The sequence below is a fragment of the Salvelinus namaycush genome, chromosome 2 (assembly GCF_016432855.1).
Source record: "Salvelinus namaycush isolate Seneca chromosome 2, SaNama_1.0, whole genome shotgun sequence".
NCBI classification, from domain to species: Eukaryota; Metazoa; Chordata; class Actinopteri; order Salmoniformes; family Salmonidae; genus Salvelinus; species Salvelinus namaycush.
In genome coordinates, this window is record NC_052308.1 from 44,829,305 (window position 1) to 44,844,719 (window position 15,415).

The following is a 15,415-nucleotide window of genomic DNA, read 5'->3' on the forward strand; positions in this document are numbered from 1 at the left end:
ACAGAGCGAGGTCCATACAGAAATGGGTTATTGAGATCGGTGTAGAAGAACTTGACTTGCCTTCACAGAGCCCTGACCTCAACCACATCAACACCTTTGGGATGAATGCGAACGCCAACTGCGAGCCAGGCCCAATCGCCCAACATCAGTGCCTGACCTCTAATGCTCTTGTAGCTGAATGGAAGCAAGTCCCCGCAGTAATGCTCCAACGTTTAGTGGAAAACCTTCCCAGAAGAGTGGAGACTGTTATAGCAGCAAAGGGGTCGCCATATTAATGCCCATGATTTTGGAATTAAATGTTTGACGAGTAGGTGTCCATATACTTTTGGCCATGTAGTGTATCGCAGTCTGCTAAGCGTCACATACAAACAGATATATGGTCTGTATGTGCTGGGTGCCTCCTTGTTGCTGTCAACTCAAGGATCGGAAACTTTTGCAAATGATGTTAAATGCAGTAATACAATCAGTACATGTACAACATATGTGGAACTGTCATTTAACTGCACTCAAGTTGATGTCTGTTTTTTTACTCTTTTTGCAGATCTACAATGAGAAAAGAAGGCAGTTCAGCCTGGTAAAGAATTCTCCTTATGAGATGGTGGAGAAGGTAGCTTCAGACATCGAGAAGCTACTTGCCAAGAAACGCAAAGCACTTGATGTAAGTACGCAATTTGACTTCTATTTATTTCACAAAAAAATACTACATTTAGTGGCAGTTTGACAGACAGATTTAGCTCGGTCCGGGGCAAAAAAAAGTTCAATTGTGAATCGCCATTGAAAATGCTTCTTAATCCAAGATTCCCTACTGGAAATTTCACACAAAATGAACACATTTCAAATGCAATATATTCCTATTGCGAACGCAATGACTTGATAACCTGCTCCCAATACATTTTGAATCTAAAAGGACGTTGGAGGCGACTTATGGTAGAGAAATGAACATTCAATTCTCTGGCAACAGCTCTGGTGGATATTCCTGCAGTCAGCATGCCAATTGCACGCTCCCTCAAAACTTATGGCATTGTGTTGTGTGACAAACTTCATATTTTAGAGTGGCATTTTGCTGTCCCCAGCCCAAGGTGCACCTGTGTAATGATCATGCTGTTTAATCAGCTTTTTTATATGCCGCACCTGTCAGGTGGATGGATTATCTTGGCAAAGGAGAAATGGTCACTAACAGGAATGTAAACAAATTTGTGCACAACATTTGAGAGAAATAAGCTTTTTGTGTGTATGGAATATTTCTGTGATCTTTTATTTCAGCTCATGAAACATGGGACCAACACTTTACATGTCGCGTTTATATTTTTGTTCAGTTTATTTAGGAACAAAAAATGCACCCCAAACCATTTGGTGTTTAAGTTAAAATTCAAGTTACAGTAAACATTTGTTATTGTATAATTAATTTATAGTTTTAATATATGTCCAGGAAACTGCCCCATAATATAGAAGATGTATACGAACAATATAAGACAATGTTACATTTCCTTTTTGCACAAATTATAGACAGCTTCTACAAACATTGTAGTATAGCAATTCGATTTTTCCTTTTGCAATGCAAATATTGTACTGTATATCGATCAGGTCCTCTACCAATTTTTCCTATCAGCAGAATAAATTGTTTATAAAAGATAATATAAAAAATGAATTTTAAAAATGTGAATAGACTTACCTTCTTGGTACTAGTTTCTTCTGAGGCTGAGATTCTGATATAGTTGTGAAAAAAAGCATTGCACCAGCACCTATTTATACCTGCACAATAGAAAGTGAAATTCAGGTGAGGGGGGCTGTCTAGCTCTCCTATTGCTATACCCATTTCTTGTAAATGGGGCCATTCTAGTCATAAAGGGACCATAGGTTTACTTTCAGTATAACTTTCACTTTTTTTGTACAGGTAAGAACATCAGGTGGTTATGTGATTTACACAGAAAGACAAATGCCCAGCTCTTTTAGTCTTCTAAACCCATTACATTTCTATGAAGTCAGACCATTTAGGCTATGAGGCTATGCTTATGAGGTGAAATAGACCCTTAACCGCCCATGTCCTCCGTCCTCCGTGAGCACTGAGGTTAAAGAGCTAGCAACCGGCATAGCAACCAGTATAGCAGACGTTTTGGTTCATTACGTAGGCCGGTCAGGGTTTGACCGTTTCTAGCAACGGCCCTAGCAACAGACGCTAACAGCTAATTGAATCCCGTTGTGACCCAGGGGTGGAAACCATTTGGCAGTGGACACTATTTGACATGGCAGGCCCTGTTATAAATAATGTGAATATAATTTTTTTAATATCCCTCCCATTCAACTAGGCCTATTCAAAATAAAGGGTAGGACCTTTGTTTTCTCTGTTCTCTAACCTGAACTCTTGAACCTGCAGAGGCTGGCCAGTGAAGCAGAACGTGTCCAGCGAGACCATCCCTGGCACGACAGCGTCAAGGTAACACTACTGTAACACACCCTACCAGCAGACAGTCTGCGTTTGTAATGTATAAAAGATTCAGCAGGGGGTCATGATACGAAGCACATCCCCTATTGATGTAATGATTATATCAACAGTAAATGTTCACACAACCATCATCATGCACTCCTCAAAGTCATCAATGACCTCCTCACCGCTGCTGGTACTGGTGCCCTCAACATCCTGTTTCTCCTTGACCTTACATAAGTATTCAGACCCTTTGCTACGAGACTCGAAATTTAGCACAGATGCATCCTGTTTCCATTGATAATACTTGAGATGTTTCTACAACTTGGAGTCCACCTGTGGTAAATTCAATTGATTGAACATGATTTAGAAAGGCATACACCTGTCTATATAAGGTCTCACAGTTGACAGTGCATATCAGAGAAAAAACCAAGCCATGAGGTGGAAGGAATTGCCCGTAGAGCCCCGAGACAGGATTGTGTCGAGGCACAGATCTGGGGAAGGGTACCAAAACATTTCTGCAGCATTCCAGGTCCCCAAGAACACAGTGGCCTCCATCATTCTTAAATGGAAGAAGTTTGGAACCACCAAGACTCTTCCTAGAGCTGGCCGCCGGGCCAAACTGAGCAATCGGGGAAGAAGGGCCTTGGTCAGGGAGGTGACCAAGAACCCGATGATCACTCTGATAGAGCTCCAGAGTTCCTCTGTGGAGATGAGAGAACATCCCAGAAGGGCAACCATCTCTGCAGCATTCCACCAATCAGGCCTTTATGGTAGAGTGGCCAGACGGAAGCCACTCTTCAGTAAAAGGCACATGGCAGCCTGCTTGGAGTTTGCTAAAAGGAACCTAAAGACTCAGACCATGAGAAACAAGATTCTCTGGTCTGATGAAAGCAAGCTTAAACGCTTTGGCCTGAATACCAAGCATCACGTCTGCAGGAAACCTGGCACCATCCCTACGGTGAAGCATGGTGGTGGCAGCATAATGCATTTTGGATGTTTTTCAGCGGCAGGGACTGGGAGACTAGTCAGGGTGAGGCAAAGATGAATGAAGCAAAGTACAGAGAGATCCTTGATGGAAACCTGCTCCAGAGCGCTCAGGACCTCAAACTGGGGTGAAGGTTCACCTTCCAACAGGACAACGACCCTAAGGACACAGCCAAGACAATGCAGGAATGACTTCGGGACAAGTCTCTGACTGTCCTTGAGTAGCCCAGCCAGAACCCTGACTTGAACCCGATCGAACAACTCTGGAGAGATTTGAAAATAGCGGTGCAGCAACTCTCCCCATCAAACCTGACAGAGTTTGAGAGGATTGGGAGAAACTCCCCAAATTCAGGTGTGCCAAGCTTGTAGCATCATACCCAAGAAGACTCAAGGCTGTAATCACTGCCAAAGGTGCTTCAACAAAGGGTCTGAATACTTATGTACATTTGATATTTCAGTTTTAAATTTGTTATACATTTGCAAAAATTTCTAAAAACCTGTTTTTGCTTTGTCATTATGGGGTTGTGTGTAGATTGATGAAGGGAAAAAATGTAATACATTTTAGAATAAGGCTGTAACCTAACAAAATGTGGAAAAAGGGGTCTGAATACTTTCCGATCGCACTGTATATTTGCAGCTGCTCGACTAAAAAAAATCTTGGTCGACCAAACAATCGACCAGTCGACTAAATTGTGTCAGCCCTAAAGTCAACACACCTATATTTTAGCATTAATTATCTTTTAAAATGCTAAATTTTCTCTAAGCCTCATGTCAAAATGTGTAGAATAGCATGAGATTAGATATAAAACCACACATTAGTCTCTTTGCCCAATGGCAAAATGTGTAAAATTGCAGGAAGTTAGCTGCTTCCACCCAAAATGTATTTCTGTCTATGCCACTGGTGATTCAATCCACAGGTTACATTATTCACCTTGTTTGGTCATTGTCAATTTACCACTAGGTTCATTTGGCTGTAACATCGAAAAGGCAGCATTCGGCAGGATTTTTGGTAGGGTGACCTGATTTTTCTAACTATGAACATTATTTTGCCCAAACAGATTGTGAACCCAAATATGTAACTGATTCACACCCCTTGACTTTCTCCACATTTTGTTGCGTTACAGCCTCACTTTAAAATGTATTAAATGTAGATTTCTTTTGTCACTGGCCTACACACAATGCACCATAATGTCAAAGTGGAATTATGTTTTTCAATTTTTTTTGTCAATAAGTTTTCAACCCCTTTGTTATGGCAAAGCTAAATAGGTTCAGGAGTAAAAATTTGCTTAACAAGTCACATAATAAGTTGCACTCCGTGTGCAATAGTATTTAACATAACTCTGTACCCCACACATACTGTACAGTTATTTGTAAGCAGTAACTTCCGTCACTCACTTCAGTTACTGCCTTTTACCTTGGTTTCACCGAGATTTGGGCTGCAGTTACTACGGTTTACCTTGGTATTATTTATTGTTGTTTGCTGATACAAGTGTCAAACTATATAACACTGACAGCCACATACAAATAAATCTATGAACACATGTTTTTGTTTAAAAAAAACTATCATAATGGAAATGTATTCCATTGGGTGTACCAAGCAAGAAGGCAGTAACTGCTGTCTAGGGTCAAAGGTCATGTCAGAGGCCAGGGTCAATATGAATAAAAAATAACCTCATAGTTAAACAGATAACTACATCTCCAATGATCAGACTACAATTCATTTGACTGGAAAATGTAAAAACGTTTAAGTCCTTTTTCTCAGTTTCAATCTATGAGCAGTCCCTGCTCTTTTACTTGGTAGGGCAGTATCGGTAGATGGGTAAAAAAAACACATTTAATATCCCTTTGAGCATGGTGAAGTTATAAATTATACTTTGAATGCATTCGCTACAAAGATACAGGCGTCCTTCCGAACATCTAATCAAATGGCTACCCAGACTATTTGCATGGTTCACATCAGGCAATGCTTCTTGTTAGCTTGCTAGCTATTCTGTAAGCTAGCTTGACATGCTAGAAAGTAATTGAAACAAGTTGGGAAAAAAGTAACTTCAAGAAACGTGGTTTATTATCTTCTGAAGCAATTGAGTGTCCTGTCTTCATTATAGAAGTTATATTTTGCTGTCTCACAAAACAAATTTAGTCAGTAAATTAAGCCATCTCCATTGTAAATACTCTTTCTGCCATACATGCCTTCAAACTACCGTAAACCCCCTTAAGTATTCCCTTACCTAAGGAAATATTTGAGGTTCTCTGTGCAAATTATTACCTAAGGTACTGTAACCAGGCCCTGGAACTCCCTCTGACTCTGAGTCCATCACCACCTTTCAGTTCCACCTAAAGCCCCACCTCTTCACCTTGGCCTACCCATAAGCCCCCCCCCCCCCCCCCCACATACACACACACACACACTCTCTCTCCCATACACACTCTTACACACACAGAATATTTTTTTTTACTATCCTTGTGGGGAACAAACAGTTGATTCCCAAACCTAACCCTTAACCTAACCTTAACCCCAAACCCCTAACCCTGAACCTAACCCTAACTCCTAAAGTTAACCCCTAACTTTAATTCTAACCCTAATTGTAACCATAAATCTAACCCCTAAGCCTAAAATAGCCTTTTAATGTGGTGACCGGCCAAATGTCCCCACTTGTCTGAATAATCCTGGTTTTACTATCCTTGTGAGGACTTCTGGTCTCCACAAGGATAGTAAAACCAAGAACACCCCCACACACACACAACACCTGCTGGCTCACTCATACACTGACACATCACACTCTTACCCTTCCTTGAGCTCTACCCCCCTTCTCTTTGTTTCATGATTTTTCTCCCTGCATTTTAGTCTGCCATTGTTTTCTTTGGATATCTGTTTTTTTTGTTTTGTTTCTACAATTGTAAAGTGACTGCTGAGTCCTACATACATTGACATTCCACTTTTCCACTTGGTTTGGTCCATTAGCCCATTGAGGCAGGACAGGGCCTGTGGACTCATCCCCCATCCCTCCCCTGCCACACCACCCCAGCCCTCCCAGCAGCAGTGACTCCCTCTGTGAGCCTCACCACTACTGGCTCGCTCTCTGTGTATGTGTAACAGTTTAACTTTGCGTCCGTCCCCTCGCCCCGACCCGGGCGCGAACCAGGGACCCTCTGCACACATCAACAACAGTCACCCACGAAGCATCGTTACCCATCGCTCCACAAAAGCGCGGCTCTTGCAGCGCAAGGGGAACCACTACTTCAAGGTCTCAGAGCAAGTGACGTCACCGATTGAAAGGCTATTAGCGCGCACCACCGCTAACTAGCTAGCCATTTCACATCCGTTACACTCACCCCCCTTTCGACCTCCTCCTTTTTCCGCAGCAACCAGTGATCCGGGTCACGGCACCAATGTAACAGTTTAACTTTACGGCCGCGCCAAACTGGTGACAGTTGTGAAAAAGTCAATAGTTGGAAGAGTTGCTTGGTTCGTTGAAAATAATGCCATTGATGACGAGATGCTTTTTTTCATTAATTAGGCTATTTTCACTTGAACTATATAGTCTGTCCACTACAACCTCAAGGTCAATATGGACACATATACAAAAAATGAATACTATATATGAATACATTTTTTATAAATTACCAAAGTTACCATAGATTGCCATAGATTACCTGTTAATTACCAAAATTACTTACGATTCCAAATATTTGGTAAATTACCGTTAGCTTTACAACTCTAGGCCAACTTGTCATCATCCATATTATATATGTTTTATTTTGCTCTCTACCAGGAATGGAACATGACGTATTACGATTCCAAGGCAGAGCTAGACTATGTGAGTAAAAAGTGAAAAGCTAATTTCTACACATCCTCTCTCATTTGTTGATTAAGCTTTTGAAATCTGCTGAAGAAAGAAGTGGTAGTAATATTGTGTGTGTGTGTGTGTGTGTGTGTGTGTGTGTGTGTGTGTGTGTGTGTGTGTGTGTGTGTGTGTGTGCGCGTGTGCGTGTGCGTGTGCGTGTGTGTGTGTGTGCGTGTGTATGTATCTACATGTGTACGTGTGTTAGCAGTACTCCCTGCAAGATGGTGATGGGGAAACAGTGAGCCCTCCACTACAGGTGGAGTTTGTGTATGACCCTAACTTCAAAAATAAGGTCAACTACTCCTTCACAGCCGTTCAGATCCCCACAGACATCTACAAAGGAGGTGAGTTTCACATTAGTGCAATGGACAATGAATGTCTTATTATTATAATATTTAGCAGTCATTTGCTGCTCAGTTGAGACTACGGCCCTGTACATACTTGGGTAGTACAACTGATGTACAACACATATGACACAATGGTTGTGAAACAACAAATATTTTGGCAGAGAGTTTGTCTCCTCAATAATGTAGAGTGTTTTACAATCTTAATTTAGACAGGTGGAAAGTATAAGGTTTACTAGTTAGTAGAGGGGAGAACAGCAGCGCTTGACTTGGACTCAATAAGTACCGGTACTCCATTTTGGGTGCCAGTACTGTTTATATTTAGGTGTAGAAGCTCCACAATTCTTTTGAGCTAATATTCTATAAGAGGAACAGGAGCTCAAGCAGCACAAATTTGAGGTGCTTGTACTCCTCTCCGGGGAGCTCCTGCCCATGTCAATCAATGGAGAACAGAAATGTTGTGGTGTTCTACTCATTAATACAAATTAAATAACAAAAATATAGTCGTTGCATAAGTATTCACCCTCTTTGTTTAGGCAAGTCTAAATTAGTTCAGAAGTAAACATTTCCAATCACAGATTTAAATACAAAGACCCAGGAGCTTTTCAAAAGCCTCATAAAGAAAAGGGCAGTGATTGGTAGATGTGTACCAATAATAAATCAGTCATTGAATATATCTTTAAGCATGGTCAAGTTAATAATTATGCTGTGGATGATGTATTAAACCACCCACACACCTCAAGCATGGTGTAGTTGCATTGTGGTATAGGTATGCTTGACATCGGCAAAGACTGAGGAGTTTTTCCAGAATGAAAATAAATGGGACGGAGCTAAGCACAGGCAAAATCCTAGGAAAACCTGCTTCAGTCCACTTTACACCAGACACTAAAAGAGGAATTCACCTTTCAGGAGGACAATGACCTACAATATATATACAAAAGTATATGGACACCCCTTCAAATGAGTGGTTTCGGCTATTTCAGCCACACCCATTGCTGACAGGTGTATAAAATCGAGCACACAGCCATGCAATCTCCATAGACAAACATTGGCAGTAGAATGGCCTTACTGAAGATCTCAGTGACTTTGAACGTGGCACCAACAAGTCAGTTTGTCAAATGTATGCGCTGCTATAGCTGCCCCAGTCAAGTGTAACTGCTGTTATTGTGAAGTGGAAACGTCTAGGAGCAACAACGGCTCAGCCGCGAAGTGGTAGGCCACACAAGCTCACAGAACGGGACCGCCGAGTCCTGAAGCGCATAGCACATAAAAAAAACATCTGTCATCGGTTGCAACACTCACTACGTCAGCACAGTAACTGTTTCTCGGTGAGCTTCATGAAATGGGTTTCCATGGCTTAGCAGCCACACACAAGCCTAAGATCACCATGTGCAATGCCAAGCGTTGGTTGGAGTGGTGTAAAGCTCGCCGCCATTGGATTCTGGAGCAGTGGAAACGTGTTCTCTGGAGTGATGGATCACGCTTCACCATGTGGCAGTCCGACGGACAAATCTGAGTTTGGCGGATGCCAGGAGAACGCTACCTGCCCCAATGCATAGTGCCAACTGTAAAGTTTGGTAGAGGAGGAATCTGGGGCTGTTTTTCATGGTTTGGGCTAGGCCCCTTAGTTCCAGTGAAGGAAAATCTTAACGCTAGAGCATACAATGACATTCTAGACGATTCTGTTTGGGGGAAGGCCCTTTCCTGTTTCAACATGATAATGCCCCCGTGCACAAACCGAGGTCCATACAGGAATGGTTTGTCGAGATTGATGTGGAAGAAGTTGGCTGGCCTGCACAGAGCCCTAACCTCAACCCCATCGAACACCTTTGGGATCAATTGGAACACAGACTGCGATCCAGGCCTAATCGCCCAACATCAGTGCCCGACCTCACTAATGCTCTTGTGGCTGAATGAAAGCAAGTCCCCGCTGCAATATTCCAACGTCTAGTGGAAAACCTTCCCAGAAGTGTGGAGGCTGTTATAACAACAAAGGGGGGACCAACTCCATATTAATGCCCATGATTTTGGAATGAGATGTTCGACGAGCAGGTGTCCACATACTTTTGGTCATTTGGTGTATCTGGACATTCAAAGACTTTCTGGACTCCCCTTTGTTGCTGCAATAACACTCTCCAGCTCCAACATCCTAACCAATCACAAGTTATTACTACTGATAATGGGATTATGAAATCATAAAAGGACTCATTATGCAACTAAAACGAGCTCAAGTCACATAGTCTCTAACAGATTAATGGGCAAATATTGCACAATACAGTTGGCAAAGCTCTTTTGAGACTTACACAAGAAGACTCTGCCAAAGGTGTTTCTAGCAAGTATTAACCTCCTGAGTCAATACATATCTAATCAAGGTATATTAGTGTTTTAGCTTTCATTCATCTTTAAAAAATATATATAATTTTTCTTTCACTTTGACAATACAGTGTATTTTGTGTAGATCGTTGACAAAAAATTGCAATTAAATCCAGTTTAATCCCACTTTGTAACAAAATGTGAAAAAGTTCAAGGGTGTGTAGACTTTCTATAGGCACTGTAAGTGAGATCAATCCGTCTTCTACCTGGTCTTTCCCTTCAGCCCCAGTGATTCTAAATGAGCTGAACTGGACACAGGCGCTGGAGAAGGTGTTTATGGAGAACAGTCAAGAGGATCCTTCACTACTCTGGCAGGCATTTGGTAGCGCCACTGGGGTCACCCGCTACTACCCAGGTACATGATGTCCTTATAACAGGAATACATGGTGCCCTTATTACAGGAATACAGGATGCCCTTATTACAGGAATAAATTATGTCTTTATTACAGGAATGTAGGATGCCCTTATTACATGAAGACATGATGTCCTTATTACAGCAATACAAGATGTTGTTATTACAGGAATACATGATGTCCTTATTACAGCAATACAAGATGTTGTTATTACATGAAGACAGGATGTCCTTATTACAGCAATACAAGATGTTGTTATTACAGGAATACATGATGTCCTTATTACAGCAAGACAAGATGTTGTTATTACAGGAATACAGGATGTCCTTATTACAGCAATACAAGATGTTGTTATTACAGGAATACATGATGTCCTTATTAGAATTATAGGATCTCTTTGGGCCTTTCCTTCACGACAATGCAATATACTGTAAAGCAATAAACGTTTACTTAAATGTGAATGGTTATATGGTTATATGAATGGTTGGAAATATGCTGGGTTGTGAAACTAAACTGAATGTCAGCAAGTCTGCACAATTGAAGTGTTCTATAATAACCCTCCTCTGTCTCATATATCTGTGTCCCACCCTATTCCCTATTATAGTGCCTTATTTTTAATCAGGGCACCCATTCCCTTTATAGTGCACTATTTTTTACTAGGGCCCCTAGTAGTGCACTACAGTATATAGGGAATAGGGTACCATTTGGGATGCACTCACTGAGTTTCTAGCTATAAACCTGTTATTTATCTATCATTTCTGGGCAACAATGAAGTACCTCACTGTGATTTGTTTCAATTAAAATGGTCAAAAATAAACTAAAATTGATTTCTGCCAAAGAACAATTTCTCAAGCTAGAATTTTGCTAGGACTGTCTGGGAGGGGTCTGAGTGGGGAGGTGAAAACTAGCTGTTACTGGCAGAGAGGTTAGGAACTCTCTTGGTCTACTAACTAATTTACTGCAAATAGCTCTTACGCGTTTTCATAATTTTCACAATGTCACAGTATTATTGCAACCTCATAGTGTGTAAATACTGTATATATAAAACACAGGAAAGTCAGGTTTTTGCACGGGTCCTTTAAGCATCTACTTCCTCAAAGAGGGCTTACTTGAAGGTTACAAAAACTCAAAGGAAAGTAATACCACAAAACCTATGAAATGTAAATACAATATTAGCTCCATTGTCTTATATATATATCATCGTCTGGTGGCATACTGGTAGGGGCAAATAAAAACTGCAAGTTACAATTCTATATGTTTTTATTGCCTTATCTGTAGCCACACCATGGAGGGCCCCTGATAAGATCGACCTTTATGATGTGAGGAGAAGGCCATGGTATGTGTTACCTATTCTGTTTTCTTTTAATAATTGATTTTGATTATGGTTGAAGAGTTCATTTTGAGAATTCTTCATTCTTTTTCATAAGGTACATCCAAGGGGCCTCATCCCCCAAAGACATGATCATACTCGTTGATGTGTGAGTTCTCTAATTTAAGTTCCAACAACTTAGTACCAAAATGACTGGTTACACTATAAGAGAGTGCAGTGCAGTGCAGTGCAGTGCAGTGCGCGCGTCTCATGATACCTTTCCCCTGTCCCCCCGCAGGAGTGGCAGTGTGAGCGGCCTCACTTTGAAGCTGATCAAGTCATCAGTGATGGAGATGCTGGACACTCTGTCTGATGACGACTATGTCAACGTGGCCAGGGTGAGTGTGTTTGTGATAGTGTGGTAGTTACTGTAGTTACACCTGGGATTTACTTTTTTGTTGTTGTTGTAGAATTCTATTTCGTACTATTTTCATAGACATCAGCATAAAACATGTTGCACAACCTTAAACAACACAGCAATCACTCATATGAACAGTTATACATTTGTTCATAACCAATTTCCTCCTTCACTAACAGTCTTTATCTCTTGCTGTCTATCTAGCCTGCTCTCACTGTCTTTATCTCTTGCTGTCTATCTAGCCTGCTCTCTCACTGTCTTTATCTCTTGCTGTCTATCTAGCCTGCTCTCTCACTGTCTTATCTCTTGCTGTCAATCTCGCCTGCTCTCTCACTGTCTATCTCTTGCTGTCAATCTAGCCTGCTCTGTCATTGTTCCTCAATCCCACTTCTGCTCTGTCATTCTCTTTCCTTTCTTGTTTCAGTTTAATGAAAAGGCAGAGGCAGTGGTCCCTTGCTTCAAACACCTGGTCCAGGCCAACGTTCGCAACAAGAAGATCTTCAAAGAGGCTGTAAAGCTCATGCAAGCTAAAGGCACCACAGACTACAAGTCTGGTTTCCACTTTGCCTTCAATCAGCTACTAAACGTAAATGACTTAAAGCTCAACACTCTGAACGACCGCATTCTGTACAAGTGATGGCCAATTCTTTAGGGCTCCTACTATGAAATAGACAAGGACATTTTCCAAAGAAAATGTGTGTGCTTGCTATTTTGTGCTTTGAGCAGGCACATGAAGGACATTTCATTACAGATAACAGGCCAACCAGCAGAACATTTAAGAGTGGCTCTCAATGACTCCGCGATGCATCGTGCCTAAGAACAGCCCATAGTCGTGGTATTTTGGCCATATGCCACACTTCAACTGTACATCTGTCAAGGTTGTGCGCTACTGGTGTAGAAGTCAGGTGCAGGAGAGCAGAGAGTTGTGATCAGGCGCACACTTTATTAGGCAGAAGCAAACAACCGTAGGACGCAACTGCATCAAACAAACTTCCAGCCAAAAGCGAAAGTGTAAAGCGCGACAAAGTCACAATGAAGCAAAAATGTTTAACAATAATAAACATACTACGGGTGAACACGGTACCCGGGAAAAAACCAGCCTGGCGCGTCACACAAAACACGTAGCAAAGAACAATTCCACACAAAGACATGGGGGGAACAGAGGAATATACACTGCTCAAAAAAATAAAGGGAACACTAAAATAACACATCCTAGATCTGAATGAATGAAATATTCTTATTAAATACTTTTTTCTTTACATAGTTGAATGTGCTGACAACAAAATCACACAAAAATTATCAATGGAAATCAAATTTATCAACCCATGGAGGTCTGGATTTGGAGTCACACTCAAAATTAAAGTGGAAAACCACACTACAGGCTGATCCAACTTTGATGTAATGTCCTTAAAACAAGTCAAAATGAGGCTCAGTAGTGTGTGTGGCCTCCACGTGCCTGTATGACCTCCCTACAACGCCTGGGCATGCTCCTGATGAGGTGGCGGATGGTCTCCTGAGGGATCTCCTCCCAGACCTGGACTAAAGCATCCGCCAACTCCTGGACAGTCTGTGGTGCAACGTGGCGTTGGTGGATGGAGCGAGACATGATGTCCCAGATGTGCTCAATTGGATTCAGGTCTGGGGAACAGGCGGGCCAGTCCATAGCATCAATGCCTTCCTCTTGCAGGAACTGCTGACACACTCCAGCCACATGAGGTCTAGCATTGTCTTGCATTAGGAGGAACCCAGGGCCAACCGTACCAGCATATGGTCTCACTCACAAGGGGTCTGAGGATCTCATCTCGGTACCTAATGGCAGTCAGGCTACCTCTGGCGAGCACATGGAGGGCTGTGCGGCCCCCCAAAGAAATGCCACCCCACACCATGACTGATCCACCGCCAAACCGGTCATACTGGAGGATGTTGCAGGCAGCAGAACGTTCTCCACGGCGTCTCCAGACTCTGTCACGTCTGTCACATGCTCAGTGTGAACCTGCTTTCATCTGTGAAGAGCACAGGGCGCCAGTGGCGAATTTGCCAATCTTGGTGTTCTCTGGCAAATGCCAAACGTCCTGCACGGTGTTGGGCTGTAAGCACACCCCCCACCTGTGGACGTCGGGCCCTCATACCACCCTCATGGAGTCTGTTTCTGACCGTTTGAGCAGACACATGCACATTTGTGGCCTGCTGGAGGTCATTTTGCAGGGCTCTGGCAGTGCTCCTCCTGCTCCTCCTTGCACAAAGGCGGAGGTAGCGGTCCTGCTGCTGGGTTGTTGCCCTCCTACAGCCTCCTCCACGTCTCCTGATGTACTGGCCTGTCTCCTGGTAGCGCCTCCATGCTCTGGACACTACGCTGACAGACACAGCAAACCTTCTTGCCACAGCTCGCATTGATGTGCTGCACTACCTGAGCCACTTGTGTGTATTGTATCATGCTACCACTAGAGTGAAAGCACCGCCAGCATTCAAAAGTGACCAAAACATCAGCCATGAAGCATAGGAACTGAGAAGTGGTCTGTGGTCACCACCTGCAGAACCACTCCTTTATTGGGGGTGTCTTGCTAATTGCCTATAATTTCCACCTGTTGTCTATTCCATTTGCACAACAGCATGTGAAATTTATTGTCAATCAGTGTTGCTTCCTAAGTGGACAGTTTGATTTCACAGAAGTGTGATTGACTTGGAGTTACATTGTGTTGTTTAAGTGTTCCCTTTATTTTTTTGAGCAGTGTATATATGCAGTGTGATTAGGGAATGTAAACCAGGTGTGCGGGGGAACAAGACAAAACAAATGGAACAATGAAAAATGGAGCGGCGATGGCTAGACGGCCGGTGACGTCGAACGCCGCCTGAACAAGGAGGGGAGCCGACTTCGGCGAAGGTCGTGACAGTACCCCCCCTTGACGCGCGGCTCCAGCGGTGCGCCGACACCGGCCTCAGGCACGACCCGGAGGGCGAGTCACCGGGCGATCCGGATGGCGACGGTGGAACTCCTGCATCATTTCAGGGTCCAACACGTCCGCCGCCGGAACCCAGCATCTCTCCTCCGGACCGTACCCCTCCCACTCCACGAGATACTGAAGGCCCCTCGCCCGATGCCTCGAATCCAGGATGGAACTGACAGAGTACACTCGATGTCCAGAGGGGGCGGAGGAACCTCCCGCACCTCAGACTCCTGGAGTGGACCAACCACCACCGGCCTGTGGAGAGACACATGGAACGAGGGGTTAATACGGTAATCGGGGGGAGCTGTAACCTGTAACACACCTTGTTCACTCTCCTCAGGACTTTGAATGGCTCCGCAAACCGCGGACCCAGCTTCCGGCAGGGCAGGCGGAGGGGCAGGTTTCGGGTCGAGAGCCAG

At 43.2% G+C, this 15,415-nt stretch overlaps 1 protein-coding gene across 1 annotated transcript in view; it reads left to right on the top strand.

Annotated features, from left to right (window-relative positions):
- The first annotated feature begins 442 nt into the window (after window positions 1-442).
- Window positions 443-15,415, top strand: part of LOC120021859 (voltage-dependent calcium channel subunit alpha-2/delta-2-like) — a 40,787-nt gene continuing 25,814 nt past the window's right edge. Inside the window, exons 1-10 of the mRNA XM_038965707.1 lie at window positions 443-454; window positions 542-658; window positions 2,375-2,434; window positions 7,183-7,227; window positions 7,463-7,598; window positions 10,195-10,326; window positions 11,603-11,660; window positions 11,752-11,802; window positions 11,932-12,031; window positions 12,476-12,637. Of these exons, the coding sequence (XP_038821635.1) occupies window positions 443-454; window positions 542-658; window positions 2,375-2,434; window positions 7,183-7,227; window positions 7,463-7,598; window positions 10,195-10,326; window positions 11,603-11,660; window positions 11,752-11,802; window positions 11,932-12,031; window positions 12,476-12,637 (873 nt within the window). The remainder of the gene's footprint in view (window positions 455-541; window positions 659-2,374; window positions 2,435-7,182; window positions 7,228-7,462; window positions 7,599-10,194; window positions 10,327-11,602; window positions 11,661-11,751; window positions 11,803-11,931; window positions 12,032-12,475; window positions 12,638-15,415) is intronic.